Genomic DNA, 22,630 nt, shown 5'->3' with positions numbered 1-22,630 from the left:
TTTACCACGTCAAAGACATAGCATGAAAGGAAAAGGGAAGTGAGAGGGAGGAGGAAAAAAGGAAGCTCGGGCACTTGGGCTTAAGCTACAAAATTCCCATAATGGCCTACTGGAATGGAACCATGTGGAGAGGAGCTGACAAATATTGCAGCAACGGATGCCAACAAGAGGCAGCATTTGTGCTGGGCTTTGTACCAGGCCAGGGGAATCCATCCCTGAACCTGCCCCAAATCGTGGAGCTTCTCCTGAGGCCTGCTCTGGGCTCTGCCTCCAGCCCACCCACGCCATACTAGAAGCCTGGACTTCAATACGAAGGAACGCTCACTCCGGCAAGACAGTCCGCGGGCAGGTAGGGTCTCAGCCTGCGTACCAGATGGAGCTGGTAGACAGCTGCCCTCAACACAGAATTGACCTGCATCTCCATGGACACCTGTGAGTCCAAAATGACTCCCAGGCTGCGCACCTGGCCCTTCAGAGGCACAAGAAACACAGTTGTTGTTGTTGTTAGCTCATTTTATATACTGCCCCATATCTGGAGGTCTCAGTTGTCCCAAAAACACAGCTAGCAGCTTTAACTGTGAGGAAATTGTGGTGCTCTCACAGCAGGAGCAGCATCTTGCAGGTCAACAGCAATCTGGCCTGTTGAGTTACTACAGCTCTGAAGTCCCTCTGAAGAAGTCACTGCGACTGAGAAAGTCCACAATACAGAAGCCCAAATAGGTTCTACAGAGGGTAGATAGCTGGCAGACCTCTGGATTGCACATGTGAGACTGTTATTTGGAAAAATGTGTTTGTTCTAAATAAACTTTAAATAAGGCAAAAAAATAATAATACTAAGGAACGCTAGGTATCGTGGCGCACAAACCAGGAATTGCATAGAATCATAGAATCAATCATAGAATCATAGAGTTGGAAGAGACCACAAGGGCCATCGAGTCCAACCCCCTGCCAAGCAGGAAACACCATCAGAGCACTCCTGACATATGGTTGTCAAGCCTCTGCTTAAAGACCTCCAAAGAAGGAGACTCCACCACACTCCTTGGCAGCAAATTCCACTGTCAAACAGCTCTTACTGTCAGGAAGTTCTTCCTAATGTTTAGGTGGAATCTTCTTTCTTGTAGTTTGGATCCATTGCTCCGTGTCCTCTTCTCTGGAGCAGCAGAAAACAACCTTTCTCCCTCCTCTATGTGACATCCTTTTATATATTTGAACATGGCTATCATATCACCCCTTAACCTCCTCTTCTCCAGGCTAAACATGCCCAGCTCCCTTAGCCGTTCCTCATAAGGCATCGTTTCCAGGCCTTTGACCATTTTGGTTGCCCTCCTCTGGACACGTTCCAGTTTGTCAGTGTCCTTCTTGAACTGTGGTGCCCAGAACTGGACACAGTACTCCAGGTGAGGTCTGACCAGAGCAGAATACAGTGGCACTATTACTTCCCTTGATCTAGATGCTATACTCCTATTGATGCAGCCCAGAATTGCATTGGCTTTTTTAGCTGCCGCGTCACACTGTTGGCTCATGTCAAGTTTGTGGTCAACCAAGACTCCTAGATCCTTTTCACATGTACTGCTCTCAAGCCAGGTGTCACCCATCTTGTATTTGTGCCTCTCATTTTTTTTGCCCAAGTGCAATACTTTACATTTCTCCCTGTTAAAGTTCATCTTGTTTGTTTTGGCCCAGTTCTCTAATCTGTCAAGGTCGTTTTGAAGTGTGATGGACTTGATGGACTTGAGACGCACCTCTGGTTTGGCCTCACTAGGGGACATTAGGCCACCCTTCCCCCTGTTCTCTTGGTCACAACCTTACAATATGCTTAGAACAGAGGTTCTCTAACTTTTTTTCTCTAGGCCACCTTTTTTAGAATAAAAATGTGCTCATGCCACAGTGAATTCTTTATTGATAATAAAAAAAGAATCGATTCCCAGCAGTGCTTGATTTATGACATAGAACACAACTACTATAAAACGATCATGGGACATCCCGAAAGTATAAAACAATGCAGCTACTGTACATAAGAAAGCGAATCATTTCCCAGAATACAATTATAAACGAGCCTCTTCCATATGTACCTTTAAGTATGTATGCAAAGTCAGTGAGAGGTGTGAGCTTGCTTTTGCCTCATTTATAAATCTCATTTATATTGGGTCTAATTAGAGACAGACTAACTCTCGTCTCCTGATCAATGCAAAGAAGCCGCCTTTCTCTTTCCTGCTCTTTCTTATTGGTCAGAATGGAAAATCCCTGTTCGCAAAAATATGCCGTGGAGAACTGTAGGAGAAAAGGCAGTGCTCTGGAAGAAAAGTGTGAATACTGTTCTTGGTTGTGTGTGTGTGTGTACACACACACTATACTATACAGTGGTACCTCAGGTTACAGATGCTTCAGGTTACAAACTCCGATAACCCAGAAATATTACCTCGGGTTAAGAACTTTGCTTCAGGATGAGAACAGAAATTGCGCTGTGGCGACGCAGCAGCAGCAGGAGGCCCCATTAGCTAAACTGGTACCTCAGGTTAAGAACAGTTTCAGGTTAAGAACGGACCTCCAGAATGAATTAAGTTATTAACCCGAGGTACCACTGTACTGTGGGACGCAGGTGGCGGTGGGTAAAAGCCTCAGCGCCTAGGGCTTGCACATGATTTATTGTCATTTTTTATCCATAATTTAGGTTGCTCTTATGCAAAAACAGGGGTGGAAGAGCATATATAAGTCCTGGAAAACTCCCCATAGGAAGGAGGTGGGATAGTTCAGTCGGCAGAGCATGAGACTCTTAATCTCAGGGTTGTGAGTTCGAGACCTATGTTGGCCAAAAGGATTCCTGCATTGCAGGGGGCTGGACTAGATGGCTCTATGGTGTAGCAGATAAGGGACGCGGGTGGCGCTGTGGGTTAAACCACAGAGCCTAGGACTTGCCGATCAGAAGGTCGGCGGTTCGAATCCCCATGACGGGGTGCTCGGTCCCTGCTCCTGCCAACCTAGCAGTTCGAAAGCACATCAGAAAGCTCTGGCGGGAAGGTAAACGGCGTTTCCATGCGCTGCTCTGGTTCGCCAGAGGCAGCTTAGTCATGCTGGCCACATGACCCGGAAGCTGTACGCCGGCTCCCTCGGCCAATAAAACGAGATGAGTGCCGCAACCCCAGAGTGGGCCACGACCGGACCTAATGGTCAGGGGTCCCTTTACCTTTTTATGGTGTAACAGCAGCATCTTCTGTGGGACAGACCGGCATTAACTGTTCTTTGACCTCCCTTGTCCTTTTCTTGCAGGTTATAAATGATTAGCCCCTATGACAAACATGAGCTGGAGTTTTCTCACCCGCCTGCTGGAAGAAATCCACAATCACTCCACTTTCGTGGGGAAGATCTGGCTGACGGTCCTGATCGTCTTCCGCATCGTCCTGACGGCCGTCGGGGGCGAGTCCATCTACTCGGATGAGCAGAGCAAGTTCACCTGCAACACCAAGCAGCCCGGCTGCGACAACGTCTGCTACGATGCCTTCGCCCCGCTCTCGCACGTCCGCTTCTGGGTCTTCCAGATCATCATGATCTCCACCCCTTCCGTCATCTACTTGGGCTACGCCATCCACAGGATCGCCCGGTCTTCCGAGGAGGAGAAGAAGAGGTTCCGGGGCTTCAAGAAGAAGAAGCAGTTTGCGCTCAACTGGCAAGCTGTCCGTAACCTGGAGGACCCCCTGGGAGCTGAGGAGGAGGAGCCCATGATTGTCGATGATGTGGCGGAAAGTGAAGAGAAGGTCAAGACGAAGGAGGAGAAGAAGAAAGAGCAGCAACAGAAGAAGCACGATGGCAGGAGACACATTCAAGAGGAGGGCTTGATGAAGATCTACGTCTTCCAGCTCCTCACCAGAGCCTCTTTCGAAATCTGCTTCTTGATAGGGCAGTACATGCTCTACGGCTTTGAGGTCACCCCCTACTACCTTTGCACCCGGCAGCCGTGCCCCCACGACGTCGACTGCTTTGTCTCGAGGCCGACGGAGAAGACCATCTTCCTCCTGGTGATGTACGTGGTCAGCTGCCTCTGCCTCCTCCTCAACGTGGCCGAGATGTGTCACCTGGGCATCGGCACCATCCGCGACGCCATCCGCGACCGGAAGGTGCACAGCTTCCGCCAGCCGCCCTACAATTACGCCGCCTACCCGAAGAACATCTCCTGCCCCCCGGAATACAACCTGGTGGTCAAGTCGGACAAGCAGGCCAAGGTCCCCAACAGCCTGATGGCTCATGAGCAGAACTTGGCCAACGTGGCCCAGGAGCAACAGTGCACCAGCCCCGACGAGAACCTCCCGCCGGACTTGTCCACGCTCCACAAACACTTGCGGGTGGCTCAGGAGCAGCTGGACATTGCTTTCCAGAGCTACAACCACACGCAGGCGAACGGGCAGCCGTCCAGAACCAGCAGCTCGGCTTCCGGCGGGATGGTGGCGGAGCAGAACCGGGCTAACACCGCGCAGGAGAAGCAAGGCGCCAAGCCCAAAGCCAGCTCAGAGAAAGGTAGCTCGAACGGCAAGGATGGGAAGAACTCCGTGTGGATCTAACAAGGTATATAGCCTGACGACGACGAGGTGGGGGTGGCTTCTCTGTCGGGAACGGAACCGGCCCCAAGACGGCGCTAGCAATGGGGTTCTTTTTGGGGGTCTTGCCAAATGAGCAATGCATTTCAGGACCATCTAGAAGAGGCAAGAAGCCTCTCGCCGCCATCCTTCACCAAGCCTGCCCCCTCGATGCAAGAGTCAGCTACCTGGAAGTGGCGGAACCCTTTGCACATGTCTTGTAACTCCTAAAGAGAAGTCACCAGGTTGTGCCATGATGCTTTCAGAGTATATTCCTGGGCAGTGTCCCCTGTCAGATGGAACAGCAAGAGGGTGTGCTGGCTGCAAGGCCTGCCCTCCAGTTAAATGGCTTATCCCCGTGATGTAGAGGGCCTGGGACTCCAGATTTGCTCAGTATGGCTCTCAGGTATCACCTCCCTTGCTGTGCTGGTTGCATTTGGGATGTCTTCCCTTCCTCTGCTTTCCCCGTTCCTCTGCTGTCCTCCTTGCCAATCCATCCTTTTCCGCATTCCACACTCTTGCCAATCTATCCATTGCTGCCTCTTATGCCCCCGTTTTATCCTTAAGTTTGGTACCCGATAGGTTGTGCGTGAACTTGAAGTCGTGTCACTTCTGGCTGCATCGATTCCAACGGCATCCCACACCAGCTTGCAAGTTTGTGGTCAGGGCCTGGGTTTACGGAGGAAAGAGTGTGAGAATTCTGCGCCCAAGGCTTTATTGCATCAAGACCACTGTTCCTCCAGAGGGGGTTGTCTGTGCTAAGCAACTGCCAGTCCAAACCATGCCTCCCCTTTCCTCCTTCCATTCTGCTTTAAATGACTGAAATAACCCTTTTAATTTCTAACCTCGTTGGTGGAACGCAACCTGCCCGCTGCAGAAGCTGCCGCAACATCTTACAACGCTGCTCTGAGTGGTTGATTAGGTTTGCAGGAAGACCACCGCTGCACTCGCTAAAGGTTTACTAATCCATATACGTAGCCATGCCCTCCTCTGACCTGTTTAATGGCTTCCGCAAAGCAGGAGTCAGATTTCCAAGACGAGGCTGAAACCCCAAATCTAGCATGTCTGTGGGATTTTCACAGTTGACTTCAGTGGAGTCACCTGCTTCAGAGATGTGCGGCGTTTGCTCCCTTGATCCTCGGCAGTGAGCTGAGAAGCAGACAAGGACATTTTCTTCCTTTGCAGTGGAAAATGGAGCATTCCCTTCGGCCGCTGTCACTGAGAAGGGTTTTTAACCACTGCTTGTACCACACCCTAACCAAAAGTGCCTTAAGTAGCGCTGCAAGGACGGAACACCTGAACCCTTGTGATATCTTTGTTGTGTCTCTGTGTAGAGCGGGGATGTGGGGGGGGGGAAACATGTGGATCTGCAGATGTTTTGGGATGCCCACCTCCCAGATGTGGCCGCCCTCACCTTCCTCCACCTGGGCATGGATGTTGCAGATAATCAGCATACCAGTTGCTCACGAGGATGCTCAGGCATCTGGACAAAGCCTGCATCTGAGGAGTACCCATAATTTGCAGGGGAATTGATCATGGTGTTGCATTTGCAAGCACTTACACATCTGCATGCGGAAAAGCACTCAGGCAATATGTATTATATTTTCAAAATGAAATACTGAGCTGGGTCTCCCCTTGCCAAATTGCAATAGATCTCTGTGTGGTTGAAATCAAACCTCTGTTTCAGGCATGGGGGACCTATGGCTCTCATTGCCGGACTATAATATTCAGCATCCTTGACCACTGACCATGATGGCTGGACAGGCCATCTGGGAGTCCAACAATAAATGGATGTCCACGGCCGCTTGCCCCTGCTCCATTTGGTCCTCAGAGTCTAGAGAATGCAAACGTCAGATACAGGGAGAGACCAGTTTGCCCCAGGAACTGAGGTCAAGGGTAGTGTCCTTGCCATACTATGGGTAAGCCAAAATCGTGGTCAATATTTATGATAAATTGGGATTCACTTTGGAGGAAGAGTGTCTCTTCGCTAACATAACAAGGGGGCTTGCAAATGTAGGGGTTGCCAAGTCCCCTTTTCCAATCAGAGGCTGCGGTTTTAGCAGTTGTGTGGCAGGCAGAAATTTGTCAGGTGCTGTCCTCCCCAAAATGATGGGGAACGCGAACACTGTTGAATTTCTGCCTGTTGTGCGGCTGCTGAAAGTACCGTATTTTTCGCCCTATAGGGCGCACCGGCCCATAGGGCGCACCTAGTTTTTTTTTGGGGGGGGGGATAAAGAAAAAAAATTATTTCCCCCCCCAGGCACGGGGCTGGGGCGGCGGAAGCCTGAGCTTCCCCCGACCCCAGCCCCCAGAACAGGCTGCTATCCGCAAGCCTTGGGAGCCCGGCGGGAAGTCACACTGGGCTCCCAAGGCTTGCGGATAACTTCCTGAAGCCTGCATTCGCCCCATAGGACACACACACATTTCCCCTTCATTTTTGGAGGGGAAAAAGTGCGTCCTATAGGGCGAAAAATACGGTATGTCTTGAAAAAGGAGGCAACCCTAGCTAACTTGTCAACAAGCAGTTAGTTGGAGGAGGGAAAATTACACATGTAATCAAGGAAACAGTAAAATAAAAGTCAATTGCTTTCCCATCAGGCAAGGGCTCTTTAATCTCAGGGAACAGAACACAGAACAGGGACAACATCTGGGCTCCATTTCCAGTTTGGGGTAGAAGGAACTCAATATTCCAGGGATGAAGCAAAGCTAAATTTGTGCCAGGATTCACCAGGTCTGAGCCCCAGCACCTACCTTCAGTGAAAGCTCGTGGCTCAGCCTATATTTTGAAGGGATGATGGAGCAGACATTAACATAATGGCAAATCTGTGGGTCGTGGAGTGAGGGCTTCATGGAAGAGAGGGCTTTTGGTGGCTACTAACCATGATGGCTGTTCTCTGCTTCCACAGTTGATGGCTTCTAAATACCAGCTTCTGGAAAACGCAGGAGGAGAGAGGGCTCTTGGTGCCCGGATCCTGCTTACAGCTTTGCCACAGGTCAGCCATTGTGAGAACAGGATTGTGGATTAGATGTGCCATTGGCCTGATGTAGCAGACCCTCCTTATGTTATGTTCTTATCCATTGCCGGCATGGAAGTCTTCCAGTTTCTTTCTTTCTTCTCTTAATATCACTCCTGGGTTACTGGGGAGAAAAACATTGGGGGCTGCCCAGAGGAGATGCAGCTACAAGTCTCTCCACAACCAACAAAAAAATCCCCATACCTCTGCAATTTGCTGATTTTAGCACTCTTTCACTGCCTTTAAAATGCAAAACTCAAGCAGATTGTTCTAGTTTCGGAGCCTTTTGGCTGAGCACCAGTGGAAATTGTGGTGCTGAGAAGCAGGAGGGCAGCATTTCATGGTTGTGCGAATCAGCTGCCATCGGGCTGTTTTCTTGCTTAAACTTTGATATAAGGAGCTCTAGAGATTTGAACAGATTACCCCTGAGCACACACAGAGTGCACTCCCTGCTCCTCTTTGTTGCCACTGAGGAGCCCCTGTAGTTTCTCATTCAGGTGTTAGGAAGAAAGGCTTACAATTCTGGATGCGGTGGGTGCAGGTATATTGAATCTCTGCTCTTTTCCCAAAAGTGTTGGGGGTGGGTGGGAATAAAGCACTGGGAGGTTTAACCAAAAAAAATTTCAAAATTTCAGAAGGTGAGAGAAAAATAAACATATCTGCCATTTTTCATGGCAAGGAGACTCCTTGCTCCACAATGCAACCTTCTCTTCCCTAGGGAAATAGGTTGTCCTAGATCAGGGGGACTGTGGCCCTCCATTTGTAATGGGACTACAACTCCCATCATCCCCTGTCCATCGGCTGTGCTGTTTGGAACTGTTGGGAGTTCAAGTCCAACAACCTCTCAAGGTCCACAAGCTTCCTGTTCCTGTTGGAGATGTAAATCACGCTAGGAACAAATACTGGGTGTCATTATTAAATACCCTTTCAAAGTTTCAATTCACATGACCATTTTGATACCGTAATCAAGGCTTGATCTACACTGATCTGGAAAACGCCATAAAAATATATAGCTCCCAATGCAATTTATCTTTGGTGACAGATCGCTGCTCTACAGCGCCCTCTGGTGTCACATTTGTATAACACATTTTAAAAGTTATAACTCCCCAGTGTAATTAGTCCCTGAAGCTGCAACCATTTTTATCTTTGTCCTGGTGAACAGCATTGTGGCCAGCTGCAGCAGCACAATATCGCTATAGACAAGAGTCCACCAAGCTTCTGCTTTTGAAAGAATGAAGCAAAAACAAAAACAGTGGAAGGGGGGGGGACCACTTTGCAGTGATGACTTCAGTGTCAAAATGGCTGTGTGAATATCCCACATCCCTTGTCAGACTTCGTCCTAGCAAACAGAGAGGCTTCTTGAGTTTCTTCAAACCTTTCCCATCCATTTCCTCCAAGTCTGTTTAGCCGCTGGCTAATCACCTGTTCCCAAAGTGAGGAGAAGAGAGCAAATCAGAAATTACAGGAAAATTCTGGCTAGTGGCCATGAACTCCCTGTAGGTTTACATAAGGGTGGTGAAGAAACCTTTCCGACTCTTGCCCCAATGAAGGTAAAGGTAAAGGGACTGTTGACTGTTAGATCCAGTCGTGACCGACTCTGGGGTTGCGGCGCTCATCTCGCTTTATTGGCTGAGGGAGCCGGCATACAGCTTCCGGGTCATGTGGCCAGCATGACTAAGCCGCTTCTGGCGAACCAGAGCAGCGCACGGAAACGCCGTTTACCTTCCCGCCGGAGCTGTACCTATTTATCTACTTACACTTTGACGTGCTTTCGAACTGCTAGATAAATAGATGCAAATTTAGTCAACTCCTTCTACACTCCAGTGTTACTGCAATGACCCCAATGGGAGAAGGAAAATAGCAAGTGTTCATACAAAGTGGCAGTTGTTGCCAGATTTCTGCACGTGCTCCTTCACTTTACAGCTGCATTGGAATGCAGAAGTTATAATGCGTTTTTGTTCAGAAGCCTTTCAAGGGACCCTATGTTGTGGTATCCATTGCATTTTTAAAGATGTGATTCCCTGCAAAGAATAAGCAACATGCAATAAAGATCTGCAGTAGAGAACGTTTTTAAGAACCCATTGTTTTAACTATAAAAGTCAACACTTCCTCACAAGGCACCCTGGGAATTGTAGTTTTATGAAGGAGACTGAGATCTGCCACAAAGAAATTGCAGCACTTTCCCTGCAGTTCCCAGACGGTCATGTGGGAAGCTCTAACAGTTAATATGGTTTTTAAAAGGTTTCAAGTTTAAAAACCTGAACAGAAGCCAAATTATGCTGTCACTCACATTCCATTCCACTGGAAAATACTTGAAATTAACTAAAAGGCCATAACAAATCTATGCTGTTATATTACTATTTTTTTTGTACTAACTTGCAAGTTGTATGAGAAACGTTTTGAGTGCAAAACTGACTCTTTTCTCTGTAAATATTTTTCATGTAAATTGTTACCGTTGGATTGTATTTAGAATGATAGGACATTTTAAAAAGCAACAGCACAAAACTGTTGGATGTTCGTTGTTCAATACTAATAAAATGGAATCAAACTTTTGATCTGGTTTGTTGTATGAGAAGTGCAATGCAATTATGTAGAAGGTTTAATGTGTGTCCTTCAAAAATGTTTTTTTTTTTTTAATGCAGCCATGGGGACTTGTTTCCATGTTTGCTAGATTATAACTCCTAACAATAAAACACAGGGTAAAGACATACTTGATGTAAAGATTGCTGGCACTCATCAGCCAAGATTCCTCCTGACTGTTGGATTTGTGTTCAATACTAATAAAATGGAATCAAACTTTTGATCTGGTTTGTTGTATGAGAAGTGCAATTTATGTAGAAGGTTTAATGTGTGTCCTTAAATTTTTTTTTTATCCATGTTGATGTAAAGATTGCTGGCCGTTCATCACAACAGCTAAAATGTGTTGTTACCTTCGCTCTCAAAAATCTGAAACAAAATGCTCAGAAGATTTTAGAGGCTTCTTAGAGACGACACAGGCGCTAGTCAATCAGTGCTGAGCTCACTAATTCTTGTTGCAAAGCTGAAGAATCGGCTGAAGCAGATGCAGCAAGGGCAGTTCTAAATTCGCCCCACTGCTCTAAGGAAGTTGCATGTGTCCTCATCAATAGAACACATGAGGAAATACCTTTTATTTGGTCCAAATAGTGCTGAAGGATGTTGGATGCAAGCTTTGGAGTTACACAGGACACATTGTGCATTTCTGCACCAGCGCTCCTTTGGGGTAGCACATTTTAGTTTGACTCTCATTGTTCTTGCAGTGAGAAGTGAAAAGGCTAAGGCGTAAGCCCCATTAGAACAAAACAAGAGGAAGTCCCATTAAAACATCTGCCAAGAAAACACAAATATGACTATACTACACAGCTATGTACTTGCATGTCAATATGCCCCACTGAAACCAGCAGATATTACTTTTGAATAAACATACATAGGACTGGGCCCACTCTTAACTTCAGCCTTGAATAACTGCTTTACAAAATTTACTCTTCTTCTGAATTAACTGACTAGAGAAGGCTCAGTTCATAATAGTGTAGTAGATAAGAACGCTAAGTTGAGAAGGCTCTTGCAAAGCACCAACCCGCAGGATCGAACCCCCAAACTTCCCCTTCCCAACTTCTAAGGCTGTGCATCTGATCTGGCCAAAACCTGAAATATAGAACTGGATTGGGCCCAATATGGGTGGTGAGATTCCTGGATCGCTCTGCATGTCCACAGCAATCTGGGACTGTCAAGGGGCCAGCAGAAAGCCTTAAGGGGTCTGCTTTGCTCAGGGAGCAGGATCCAATGAGGCAGTACAGTGGTGCCTCGCAAGACGAAAAGAATCCGTTCCGCGAGTCTCTTCGTCTTGCGGTTTTTTTTGTCTTGCGAAGCAAGTCCATTAGCGGGTTAGCGGATTAGCGGCTATTAGCGGCTATTAAAGGCTTAAGGGATTAGCGGATTAGCTGCTAAAAGGCTATTAGCGGCTTAGCGGGCTTAGTGAATCAGCTGTTAAGCGGCTTAGCGGCTTGGGAAAAAGGGGGGGAGGAAAAAAAACCCCGCAGGAACTCGCAAGACATTTTCGTCTTGCGAAGCAAGCCCATAGCAAATTTGTTTTGCGAAGCACCTCCAAAACGGAAAACCCTTTCGTCTAGCGGGTTTTCCGTCTTGCGAGGCATTCGTCTTGCGGGGCACCACTGTAGATCCCAATGTAGATCTTTATTTCCCCCTAGTTCCTGAGGTAGATCTTCACCCACCCTTCTTCCCTGGTGGCAAGGTGTGTGTGTACCATTTTATGGTTTGCCCCAGGTACCAGAATGTCTTGGTGAAATATCAGACTGCTGCATTCTGAATCCTATTGTTCTAGGACCAATCGGACTGCTGCATTTTGGATCCTATTCAGCTCAGTACATAACACCTGGGCTAACCCCGGTTATGCCAGTGTGTTCTCCACAGAAAATGTGCTGGGGAGGCAGGCCTCGACTAGACTGAATCCTCTTCCCAGCAGCGGGAGAGTGGATTGAATTGAATTTTATTATTACGGTCACAGACCAGTTCCAGCTCACTTACAATATTAGGAAAATCATAAAACACAACAGGAATACATTGAATTGCAATTGGGTATAACAGAGACAATTCAGATATAGCGGCAATTAAAAATATATATTAAATCTTGATCACTAAAATATAGCCTAAAATTGTCATTTAAAACCTTACTCATGGGAGAGTGGAGAATTCAGTCTTGCGGGGTGCAGGACATGCCTTTGCAAGCGCTTGCCTGCCTCACAGGATTCCAAGTTCCCTCCCTGCCCCAAGGCAGGATTCTGGTGACCCATTCCCCAGGTGCCATTGCCAAGGCAGATGCCCCACAGGGAAAGCACATGCAAAGGACTGAAGTCTGCTGTAGCCTGCTTCCCTTGTGGGGAACACACAGGAAGAAGAAGAGTTTGGATTTGATATCCCGCCTTTCACTCCCCTTCAGGAGTCTCAAAGCGGCTAACATTCTCCTTTCCCTTCCTCCCCCACAACAAACACTCTGTGAGGTGAGTGGGGCGAGAGACTTCAGAGAAGTATGACTGGCCCAAGGTCACCCAGCAGCTGCATGTGGAGGAGCGGAGACACGAACCCGGTTCCCCAGATTACGAGACTACCGCTCTTAACCACTACACCACACTGGCTCTCAAGAACAGAGACCCCTGTAGCCTCTGCTTACCAGAACCCAAACTGGCCGAAGCCCAGATTCCCCTGAATAGACCCAATTCAGTTTGGGCTTTTTAGCAGCAACCCGTGCACAGCTCTAATACAAAAGCTCCTCTGGGAGTCTTTTTGGCCGAACAGTGGAGCAAAAATGCTTTTCATAAAGACTTTCTGCCCCAATGGCATTGCACTGGATTATCACTCCCATCTTGAATCACCGAGCCCTGTGATAAGCACCATAACATAAGCTTTCATAAACTTTGTTTAAAAAAAATATTAAGGTACCACAAGACACTTTGCAGTCACAGACATAACAAAGCTACTCCTCTGTATGTTGGAACGCACACCCACCCATCAAAACAGAACGCACCCTGAGATGTCTGGAAAATCCTACTCTACATTCTTTCAAGTGTCTTCAAAGCCCATGATGGCAAGGAGAGAAGAGGACACTCAAAACTCAGGGCAACCAGTTTCTAAACAATTGTTTCTATAATGGCCAGCTGGCAGGACAGGAGATGCCTGCCCTACTTTTATCTCCTCCCACTGAGGCTGTCTCTTGGAATGGCTGTCCCTCAGATGAGAGGTGAGGGAGAGGGGGCCTGGTGGGGCTGGCCTGTCACAGCAGAACTGTTGGCCATCTCATTTTACATTAAGCTGGGATTCCTGCATCAAAGGGGGTTGGACTAGATGACCCTTGTGTCCCTTCCGATTCTATGATTCTATGTCAGAGATTTCATACTGCATGCTAGATACTTGTACGCTGCACATTATCCAAGCAACAAGAAACAAATCGTCTGAAATAATTAAGACCTATGAAGCATATTATAGGAGAATCAAGCATGGCTCAGGGCAGCTTTCAGTAGGACTGTCCAAGTAATAATTACTCAGATATCAATACAGTGGTACCTCGGGTTACATACGCTTCAGGTTACAGACCCCGCTAACCCAGAAATAGTGCTTCAGGTTAAGAACTTTGCTTCAGGATAAGAACAGAAATCAGGCTCCGGTGGCACAGCAGCAGCAGGAGGCCCCATTAGTTAAAGTGGTGCTTCAGGTTAAGAACAGTTTCAGGTTAAGTACGGGCCTCTGGAACGAATTAATTACTTAACCTGAGGTACCACTGTATGCTGTGTAATTTGGACCTATCACTGCAGGAATAGAGAATAAAGTGTCTGAGTACAGCGCTTCATTGATTCCCTGTGGAGACAGACCAGCAGATTGAATAGGGTGTGGAATTAGTGCACTGAATCAGTCAGCATACAGTTACAGGAAAACGTTCCCCAAATGGTTGCGTGCAATCCGCCTGCAGTCATATGCATGCTTACTTGGGAGTAGCGCCATCTCATTCAGCGGCGAAGGTTTGCTTCCCTGGAGCTGCAGAGAGGGGTCAGCAAACTTTTTCAGTCCACTGTCCCTCAGACCTTGTGGGGGACCGGACTATATTCTCTTTTGGGGGGGTGGGAATGAACGAATTCCTATGCCCCACAATAACCCAGAGATGCGTTTTAAATAAAAGCACACATTCTACTCATGCAAAAACACCAGGCAGGCCCCACAAATAACCCAGAGATGCATTTTAGATAAAAGGCACATTCCACTCATGTAAAGCACGCTGATTCCCGCACCGTCCGCGGGCCGGATTCAGAAGGCGATTGGGCCGGATCTGGCCCCCGAGGTTCTAGTTTGCCTACAAATGGAGCACGTGCAGCACAATGTAGCAGCAGCAGCAGCGCCTGGGCCAATGGGAGGCGGGGTTTGAAGTGACAGCCCCGCCCCCTCTCGGTGCTGCGCTCCACGCTGCAGTAACAAGGAACGGCCAGGAGGGTGCGCCCAAGGCAGCAAAGGAGCCCTGTGCGCCTGCGCACTCGACCTCGCTTCCCGCCCTCAACTCTCCGCCACACACAATATGGCGGTAGGGAGGCCGGGGCCTCTACCCTCGGCACTTTTCCTCAGGCCGCCATGCTGGTGAGGGCGAGCGCAGCGCTGCGGAGGGGCCTCCCTCGCAGGCTGCGCTTCGGCAGCGAAGGAAGGAGGCTGAGCGGCGGGCGAGGCGAGGAAGCGACCGCCCGCTGCTTTCCGCTGAGCCGCGCCCTGCTCCGTTTCCAAGGCCCGGAGGCGGTGACCTTCCTCCAGGGCTTGCTGACCAATGACGTGACGCGTTTGGCGGCGGAGGGCGGGACTGCGGACGCGCCTCGCGCCATCTACGCGCATGCCCTCAACGTCCAGGGGAGGTGCCTCTATGACGTCATTCTGTACAGGTCAGTATGACGTCATTCTGTACAGGCGGGTTCCCTGCTTTGCAACTGCATGGGTGCATTAGTGAATGCAAAGAAGGGGACGCGATTTTCTAGTCCCCCATAGGCATAATAATTGCTGCTGTATATTATTATTTTAATTATTATAAAAATCAGTATCGTTGTTTTAAATTTGTATTTTTTTTATTATAATAATTTTAAATTTATATACGGCCCTTGATCCGAAGATCACAGGTTCGGTTTGCAGTATATATAAAAGATGCATAAAATAAAGAACAACAACGATATAGTATTATTTTATACAGGATAAAAAAAAATGCCTTCAGCAGTGCAGATATTTGTCATTTTTTTAGTCAGGAACAGTTCTTGCAAAGGCTGGTGAATGCTGCTTCTTTGGCGATCACTCATAGCCGAGTAAGATTGTCTTCCATAAACACGGTTTTAACAATGAGTCCATAAGTGACTGTGGAGGCCAATTCTGGACCCACACGTCCTTCCACAGAGGGGACATTGGTTCCCCGGCAGGAGTTGATTCCGGTGTGGATTTGCCAAGTGTGCCTTCCTCTTAGCACATTTCTCCCTTGCGTCCTGAGTTCAAGTGTCTTCAAAGCCCATGACACCTTTGGTAAAGGCTGATCTCCAACTGGAGCGCTTGCAGGCCAGTGTTTCCCAGTTGTCGGTGTTTATACTACATTTTTTTAGATTTGCCTTGAGAATGATCCAAGAAGTCCTCAACGGCAGAACAGGCAGATGATAACAAGTGGTTTGTTACAACTGCTATGAAGGCGGAGGAAGGCTGCAGCAGATAGGATCTACCAGTTTGTTATGACTACTCATGATGAATGCAGTACAGTGGTACCTCGGGTTAAGTACTTAATTCGTTCTGGAGGTCCGTACTTAACCTGAAACTGTTCTTAACCTGAAGCACTACTTTAGCTAATGGGTTCTCCCGCTGCTGCCACGCCGCCAGAGCACGATTTCTGATCTCAACCTGAAGCAAAGTTCTTAACCTGAAGCACTATTTCTGGGTTATCAGAGTATGTAACTTGAAGCGTATGTAACCTGAAGCGTATGTAACCTGAGGTACCACTGTACATGAAGTAACAATAGAACAACTAACTATTTAAGTACACTGGTGCCCCGCAAGACGAATGCCTCGCAAGACAGAAAACCCGCTAGACGAAAGGGTTTTCCGTTTTGGAGGTGCTTCGCAGGACGAATTTCTCTATGGGCTTGCTTCGGAAGACGAAAATGTCTTGCGATTCCTGGGGGTTTTTTTTCGCTCCCCACCCCCTTTTTCTAAGGCACTAAGCTGCTAATAGCCTTTTAGCAGCTAATCCGCTAATCCCTTAAGCCTTTAATAGACGCTAATAGCCGCTAAACCGCTAATAGCGCTAATCCACTAATCTGCTAATGGGCTTGCTTCGCAAGACGAAAAAACCGCTAGACGAAGAGACTCACGGAACGGATTCTTTTCGTCTTGCGAGGCACCACTGTATGGGGTTATTACAGCATATACGCAGGGTGGCCAAAAGCAAAGGAAGGCACTTTTAAGAGTCAGTGTCTACATGCGCTTTCTTGGAAGTTCCACTGAGTGCTCTGGGTCTTGTTCCAAAGTCAGTATGCATGACATGCGGCTGGAGGCTACAGTCGTGTGCCAGTTTTCTTAAAGGCAGAGCTGGCTCCAGGATTAGGGGACCCCGTCAGGCATCGTATCCTCAGTCATACGCACCTCCTCCAATTAGAGTGGTGCAAAATAAGGGATTGCAAAACAAAAAAGGACCCTTTACATGGGTGTTAGGGTTTTGCCTGTTGTGACCAGCCTGTGTAGAACATGAATTTTGGCAGAGACCTCTCAAGAACCAAAGAGACTCATGGCTAGTAGCTATTAAGAGCTCTCTCCATGAGTTTGTCTAATCTTCTTTTAAAACCATCCAAGTTGGTGAATTCCACCCAAATATACTCAGAGGTACTTAGTAAGCATCTACAGGGTGCAGGCTTAATTTGCTTTGTTTTCTACCTCAGGAAACAATCCAGCACAATATAAGGAAGAGGAGCTTTAAAAAGTTTGAAGTTCTTTGCAGCAAAGGATAGGGACAGAACTGGGATCAAGGCTTCCTATTAACGACTCTCGTTTTCTCCTGATCTTGGATCTTTTTCAGAATTCACGAAAGCCAGCAAGAAGAGCCTCACATCCTGTTGGAGTGTGATGCCGGCGTCTTGGAGTCCCTTCAAAAGCATTTGAAACTGTATAAAATCCGGAGGAAAGTAAACATCACCCCCTGCCTTGACCTCTCCTTGTGGGCTGTCATTCCAAAGGAACTGTCTCAGGAGGGCGCCTGTAAACTCCAACAGTGTGCCGGCAAAGCAGTGGTTGCAACGCCTGACCCCAGAGGGGGTGTTATGGGTTGGAGGCTGATAACCAGCAAAGGCACAGAACCACTGGAGGTTGTTCCCGGATGCCAGATAAGGAACATTAAGGATTATCATAGGCACAGGTATAAACAAGGTAAAACTGCCCCTATCTTTGAACAGCTGTTCTGGAAGCAAAAGTTTTGCTTTATGTAGGCATTGCACAATGATAACTAAACACATGAACGTTTGCGGAATTAACAATTAGCGCATCAATTGAATGATTGTATTTTATTATTGTATTAATTAAGTTATATCTTTTTTTAAAAAAAATAATATTTATTAGAAGTTTAATAACTACAGAAAAAAGGGGGGGAAATAAAAAAATTAACAAACAATACATTGAAAACAAAAAAAAGCAAAAAACCAGTACATTAAAACAACAAGAAAAACAAAAACATTTAAAAACACATCCAATATTTCCATATCTTTACCTTTCATTTACTTGTTTCATCGACCTCCTCACACCTCCCTTTTTTGTATTCAATTTAGCTATTTCAGCAAATCCTTTCCATCTTTATCAATTTTTTGTTCTATAATTTATCTTAACACAATCTAACTTTAAATTTTCCACTTTGGCCCATTAACAATCAGTTTTTGCTTAATTCTTTATAACATTTCTGCTAAAACCATATAACTTCATTTCAGCATTCTTCTAACATTCATAATTAAGTTATATCTTGCCCCTTCTCCCGAAGGAGTCCAGGGCAGGAAGCATATAATAAAGCAATAATAACACCTTCAAAACATCGGATACTGATGCCACTTCCCATTCAAATGAATCTCAAAGCAATCTACAAACAATAAGTTACATGATGGGAGCTGTAGTCGAAAACATTAGGAGGGCACCATGTTGGGGAAGGCTGATATATATTATGAAAGGCTTTCCCCACATTGCCAACCCTGTAATGGGCATAGTGAGAACCATACCAGATCTGATTTTAAGTTTTGTTTTATAAATTGCAACATAATATGACCACCGGGCTGTGGTTTTTTTCCACTAAGTTGTAAAAATAGTTTGTTAGTGGGAATGGCAACATGCCTATAGGATGAAACAAAACCTAAAGACTCAGCTTTCCTGAACATTATTTAAAGTGACATTTATCAGCTATCTACTTTGTGAATGGAATGTTTGTAAATGATGAAGCTGACATTGAGACTGACGCTTGAGTGTGGGGTAGTGGTGACAGCTGGCTAAATTAGGATCCGATTTGTACTTCCCCAGCCCTGGCCAATATAGAATTTAATGTACCATATTTTTCGCTCTATAAGACGCACCAGACCACAAGACGCACCTAGTTTTTGGAGGAGGAAAACAAGAAAAAAAATATTCTGAATCCCAGAAGCCAGAACAGCAAGAGGGATTGCTGCGCAGTGAAAGCAGCAATCCCTCTTGCTGTTCTGGCTTCTGGGATAGCTGCGCAGCCTGCATTCGCTCCATTAGATGCACACACATTTCCCCTTACTTTTTAGGAGGGAAAAAGTGAGTCTTATAGAGCAAAAAATACGGTAAATTGTGTGAACCTCCTTGGTGGTGATCTGCTGGTATTTGTCCACAGTGTGCAAAATTTCCATAATTGCCAGTTCTCCAAAACATAATTTTTAAAATGAATTGTGAGTCTCTTGATTCTAAGGAAACACAGCTTCATTCTTGACAGCAGGTACTTTCCAAACAGACACTTTATTTTGGAAATAATGACTATCATGGCATTAGTGTGAACAAAAGACAACAATTTAGCTATTTCTGCAGCTGTTATTCTGGAGGCCGTGTTGCACCTCTGTACTGGTTCACACAGAACAGAAGTATCTTCGCCACGAAGGAGGATCATGTTCAGTGAAGCCATGGATGCTTTAGCTGAGATTCCTGCATTGCAGGGGGGTTGGACTCGAGCAGGCATCCCCAAACTCAGCCCTCCAGATGTTTTGGGACCACAATTCCCATCATCCCTGACCACTGGTCCTGTTAGCTAGGGATGATGGGAGTTGTAGTCCCAAAACATCTGGAGGGCCAAGTTTGGGGATGCCTGGACTAGAGGACCCTCTGAGTCCCTTCCAGCTCGATGATTCTATATCCCAGAAAAGATCTGCTCTTCTGGCAAACAGAAATTGTTGGAAAGGCCTGAAGGGAGTTCGGTAACATTCTCATGAACAAGCAGTTCTGAAGTTAGGAAGGTATATGTTCTTCTTTTAATAAAAACCTGTATTTGTTTTCTCTCACTATTGTGTAGTTCATTCTAATTCCCTGTCCCAGTCTTCCCTAAGTTGCTGATCTTCTACTTTACAAGCTTCCAATAAACATTCCACATTTGGGAAGGCTGAAGCACTCAAAGCAGATGGGCCATCAAGAGATGACAACAGGTTGTAATTGAAAATACTGCCGTTCAGTACTCATTGGTAAATAGTATCCAGCCCACAATATGATCATACCTACAGTGACTGGCAGAGGAAGTGATAGTAACCTAAGGACAAGCATTGTTAGAAATCTGTTGTGTGTAGAATCAGTTGAGAATCAGTGCAGGTGCCAGAATGAAGGTGCTGTTCCCACTGACTTATCATCTTTAGGAATTGGATCATAATGTTTTACCCCGTAAGCCACTTAGCTACTCACCAGTAGCAGCACCAAATGCCAGTCAAACTCCTACTCAAGGTATGAGTGTTGTTCAACACTTACCTCTTTATTTTCTCCCTTTTCCAGGTGTCCCAGAAGGAATTAAAGACCTCCCTTCTGGAATAGCCCTCCCTTTGGAATCCAACTTGGCTTACATGAATGGCATCAGTTTTACCAAAGGCTGTTACATCGGCCAGGAGTTAACAGCTAGGACCCATCATATGGGTGTCATCCGTAAACGCCTTTTGCCCATACAGCTTTCCACTCCCATGTCTTCCGAGAGCATCCCTGAGGGAGCTGAAATTGTATTGGAATCAGGAAAGCCGGCCGGAAAGTACCGTGCCGGAGTAGATGAACTTGGAATGGCATTACTGCGGTTGGCTAACATAAACGAACCGCTGCATCTAAAAATATCAGGAGATTCGCACGTGAGAGTCACTGCCTCCATCCCAAAATGGTGGCCCAAGCCTGCCAATAAGTAGAGGAGCTTTGCGCTGTGGATCCTCTGCTTTGTGTCTTGAAGATGCCCAAAGAGCTTACTTACAGTTCATCCAGAATTATGGTGTTTCCTTTTCACGATGGATCAATTCATCTTACACCACATAATTCATTTCAGTGTGGCTTGTCAAGGAGTTCCAGGCCAGTTACACTCATTTTTTACATTGGTCAGCAGGGAAGACTAAAGTATGTTTGCATTGGCTTTGTTAGATTTCCTCTTAGGACTATATATTTTTTTTCTAAATTAGCCAAACAACCTTCACTTTTATCCATGCCTTCCTTCCAGAAAGGTTCAGTACAATACGTGAAAGTGGAACTGAGTTCTTAAAACCGCAGGCCACTTTTACAAAAAATAAAATAAAAAAGTTTCTATTAAGGTTTTTCATGTTACAAAGCAAACGGATAAACAGGGAACGTTGCTAAAACCTCGATTCACATGTTAGCCTCCTAAAGTAGGACCACATTTATAGAAGCTTCTGTCCACTTGTACTGGCTTCCTGTTGCAACAGTCAGCATACAGATTTGCACGTGGAGAGTGTATTTCAAAGCCGTGCCTTGCTCCAGCTTCAAGCAAGCTGAGTATCCCTGCCCTTGGTGGTGATTCACCCTCAGAACAGTCACAACTTCCTAGTCAAAAGAAAAAGAAATGATTGAAAAGCTCTTTGAGTTTCTCTCTCTTTCAGCAGCTGCTCTTGCTGCAGTTGGAAGAGGTATGAGATGGGGAAGTCGCTGATGGAGAAAAAACATGTGTGCAGTATGATTAATAGTGATTTATTATTTAATTAGAGTGATGAGAAGTGTGCTGTAGCTACGGAGAGATTTTTGTATGGTGCCGTTACTACTTTGGGCAACACTGGATTGTTTCCAATCATCAAACCTGGAGTAGACCTATTGAAGTGAATGGACATGATTCACTTGGGTCCATTAATCTCAGTGGGTATGCTATAAGCATAACTAATGTTGGATACAACCCAGTGTTTCTACAGAGCTGCACAGCTTTTGGGGTGTGATAAAAGTATTTACTATAATTTATCAATATAAAAAATGTAACAATGTACGACATAAGTTGGACGCGGGTGGCGCTATGGGTAAAACCTCAGCGCCTAGGACTTGCCGATCGCATGGTTGGCGGTTCGAATCCCCGCGGCGGGGTGCGCTCCCGTCGTTCGGTCCCAGCGCCTGCCAACCTAGCAGTTCGAAAGCACCCCCGGGTGCAAGTAGAGAAATAGGGACCGCTTACCAGCGGGAAGGTAAACGGCGTTCCGTGTGCTGCGCTGGCTCGTCAGATGCAGCTTGTCACGCTGGCCACGTGACCCGGAAGTGTCTGCGGACAGCGCTGGCTCCCGGCCTCTATGAGCGCACAACCCTAGAGTCTGGCAAGACTGGCCTGTACGGGCAGGGGTACCTTTACCTTTATGACATAAGGAATTATATTAATCTATGACATACGGAATAACTGTTGCCACCGTGAAAATCCTAACAGTGAAGCGCTGTGTAATTTTCTTCTACAAACATGTTTCTGTTTATCACTAGGGTTGCAAATACTTTTAAATTAGAATTTATTGACTGCTCGTTTATTCTCTGCAGCCCGTTGCTTCTGTTAATCAGAGGAAACAAAGGTCGCTTGAGGTTTAACTTTCCAGAACTCTAGTTGCAGCTCATAAAACCCTACCAAAATTGTGGATTTGCTTTTGTAACTAAGAAGGGTTCATTGGCAGAGACTAAGGCAGGGGCTTGGCAGGCAAGTTGCACCAGCCCTATTTATTGCAGAACAAGCACCATCTATTGAATGAGAATTATGAATAGATGCCTTGAAAAAGTGACCTACAACTTGTAGGCCAGCCTGAGGCTTAAAATTAGAATCTAGGTATTTGGCTATTTATGCCCTATTGAACTCATCTACTCACATACCATCATGCTTGTTTCAAGCAAGAGCCAAAAGCTACCAGATAAGCGTAGCTGCAGCAACTATCAAATGCTAGCTGCTACAGTCACCTGGAGGCTTCTTGGCACGTGACGTCACATTCATTGGCTCTTGTGAGAACTGGTGAACACACTCTTTCCCAGCGCCCCTGAAGTTTCCAT

The 22,630-nt window shown here is 46.5% G+C and overlaps 2 protein-coding genes across 5 annotated transcripts in view; both read left to right on the top strand.

Annotated features, from left to right (window-relative positions):
• The window catches only part of GJC2 (gap junction protein gamma 2), a 90,120-nt gene extending 79,985 nt beyond the window's left edge, over window positions 1–10,135 (top strand). For all 4 annotated transcript variants that reach the window (XM_083406677.1, XM_083406676.1, XM_083406679.1 and 1 more), the window contains one exon: window positions 3,268–10,135. In XM_083406677.1, coding sequence (XP_083262803.1) covers window positions 3,288–4,553 — 1,266 coding nt within the window. In that variant the 5' untranslated portion in view covers window positions 3,268–3,287 and the 3' untranslated portion in view covers window positions 4,554–10,135. The remainder of the gene's footprint in view (window positions 1–3,267) is intronic.
• A 4,474-nt stretch (window positions 10,136–14,609) lies between these two features.
• IBA57 (iron-sulfur cluster assembly factor IBA57) lies at window positions 14,610–22,116 on the top strand. The gene is made up of 4 exons (XM_083406813.1): window positions 14,610–15,030; window positions 17,190–17,536; window positions 20,135–21,610; window positions 21,971–22,116. Exons 1-3 carry the CDS (start codon window positions 14,732–14,734, stop codon window positions 20,527–20,529), a joined length of 1,041 nt encoding a protein of 346 aa, XP_083262939.1. The 5' UTR covers window positions 14,610–14,731; the 3' UTR covers window positions 20,530–21,610; window positions 21,971–22,116.
• Window positions 22,117–22,630: the final 514 nt, after the last annotated feature.

This window comes from Podarcis tiliguerta, assembly GCF_965153285.1.
Source record: "Podarcis tiliguerta genome assembly, chromosome: 12".
Taxonomy (NCBI): domain Eukaryota; kingdom Metazoa; phylum Chordata; class Lepidosauria; order Squamata; family Lacertidae; genus Podarcis; species Podarcis tiliguerta.
This window is presented reverse-complemented; position numbering and strand designations above follow the sequence as displayed.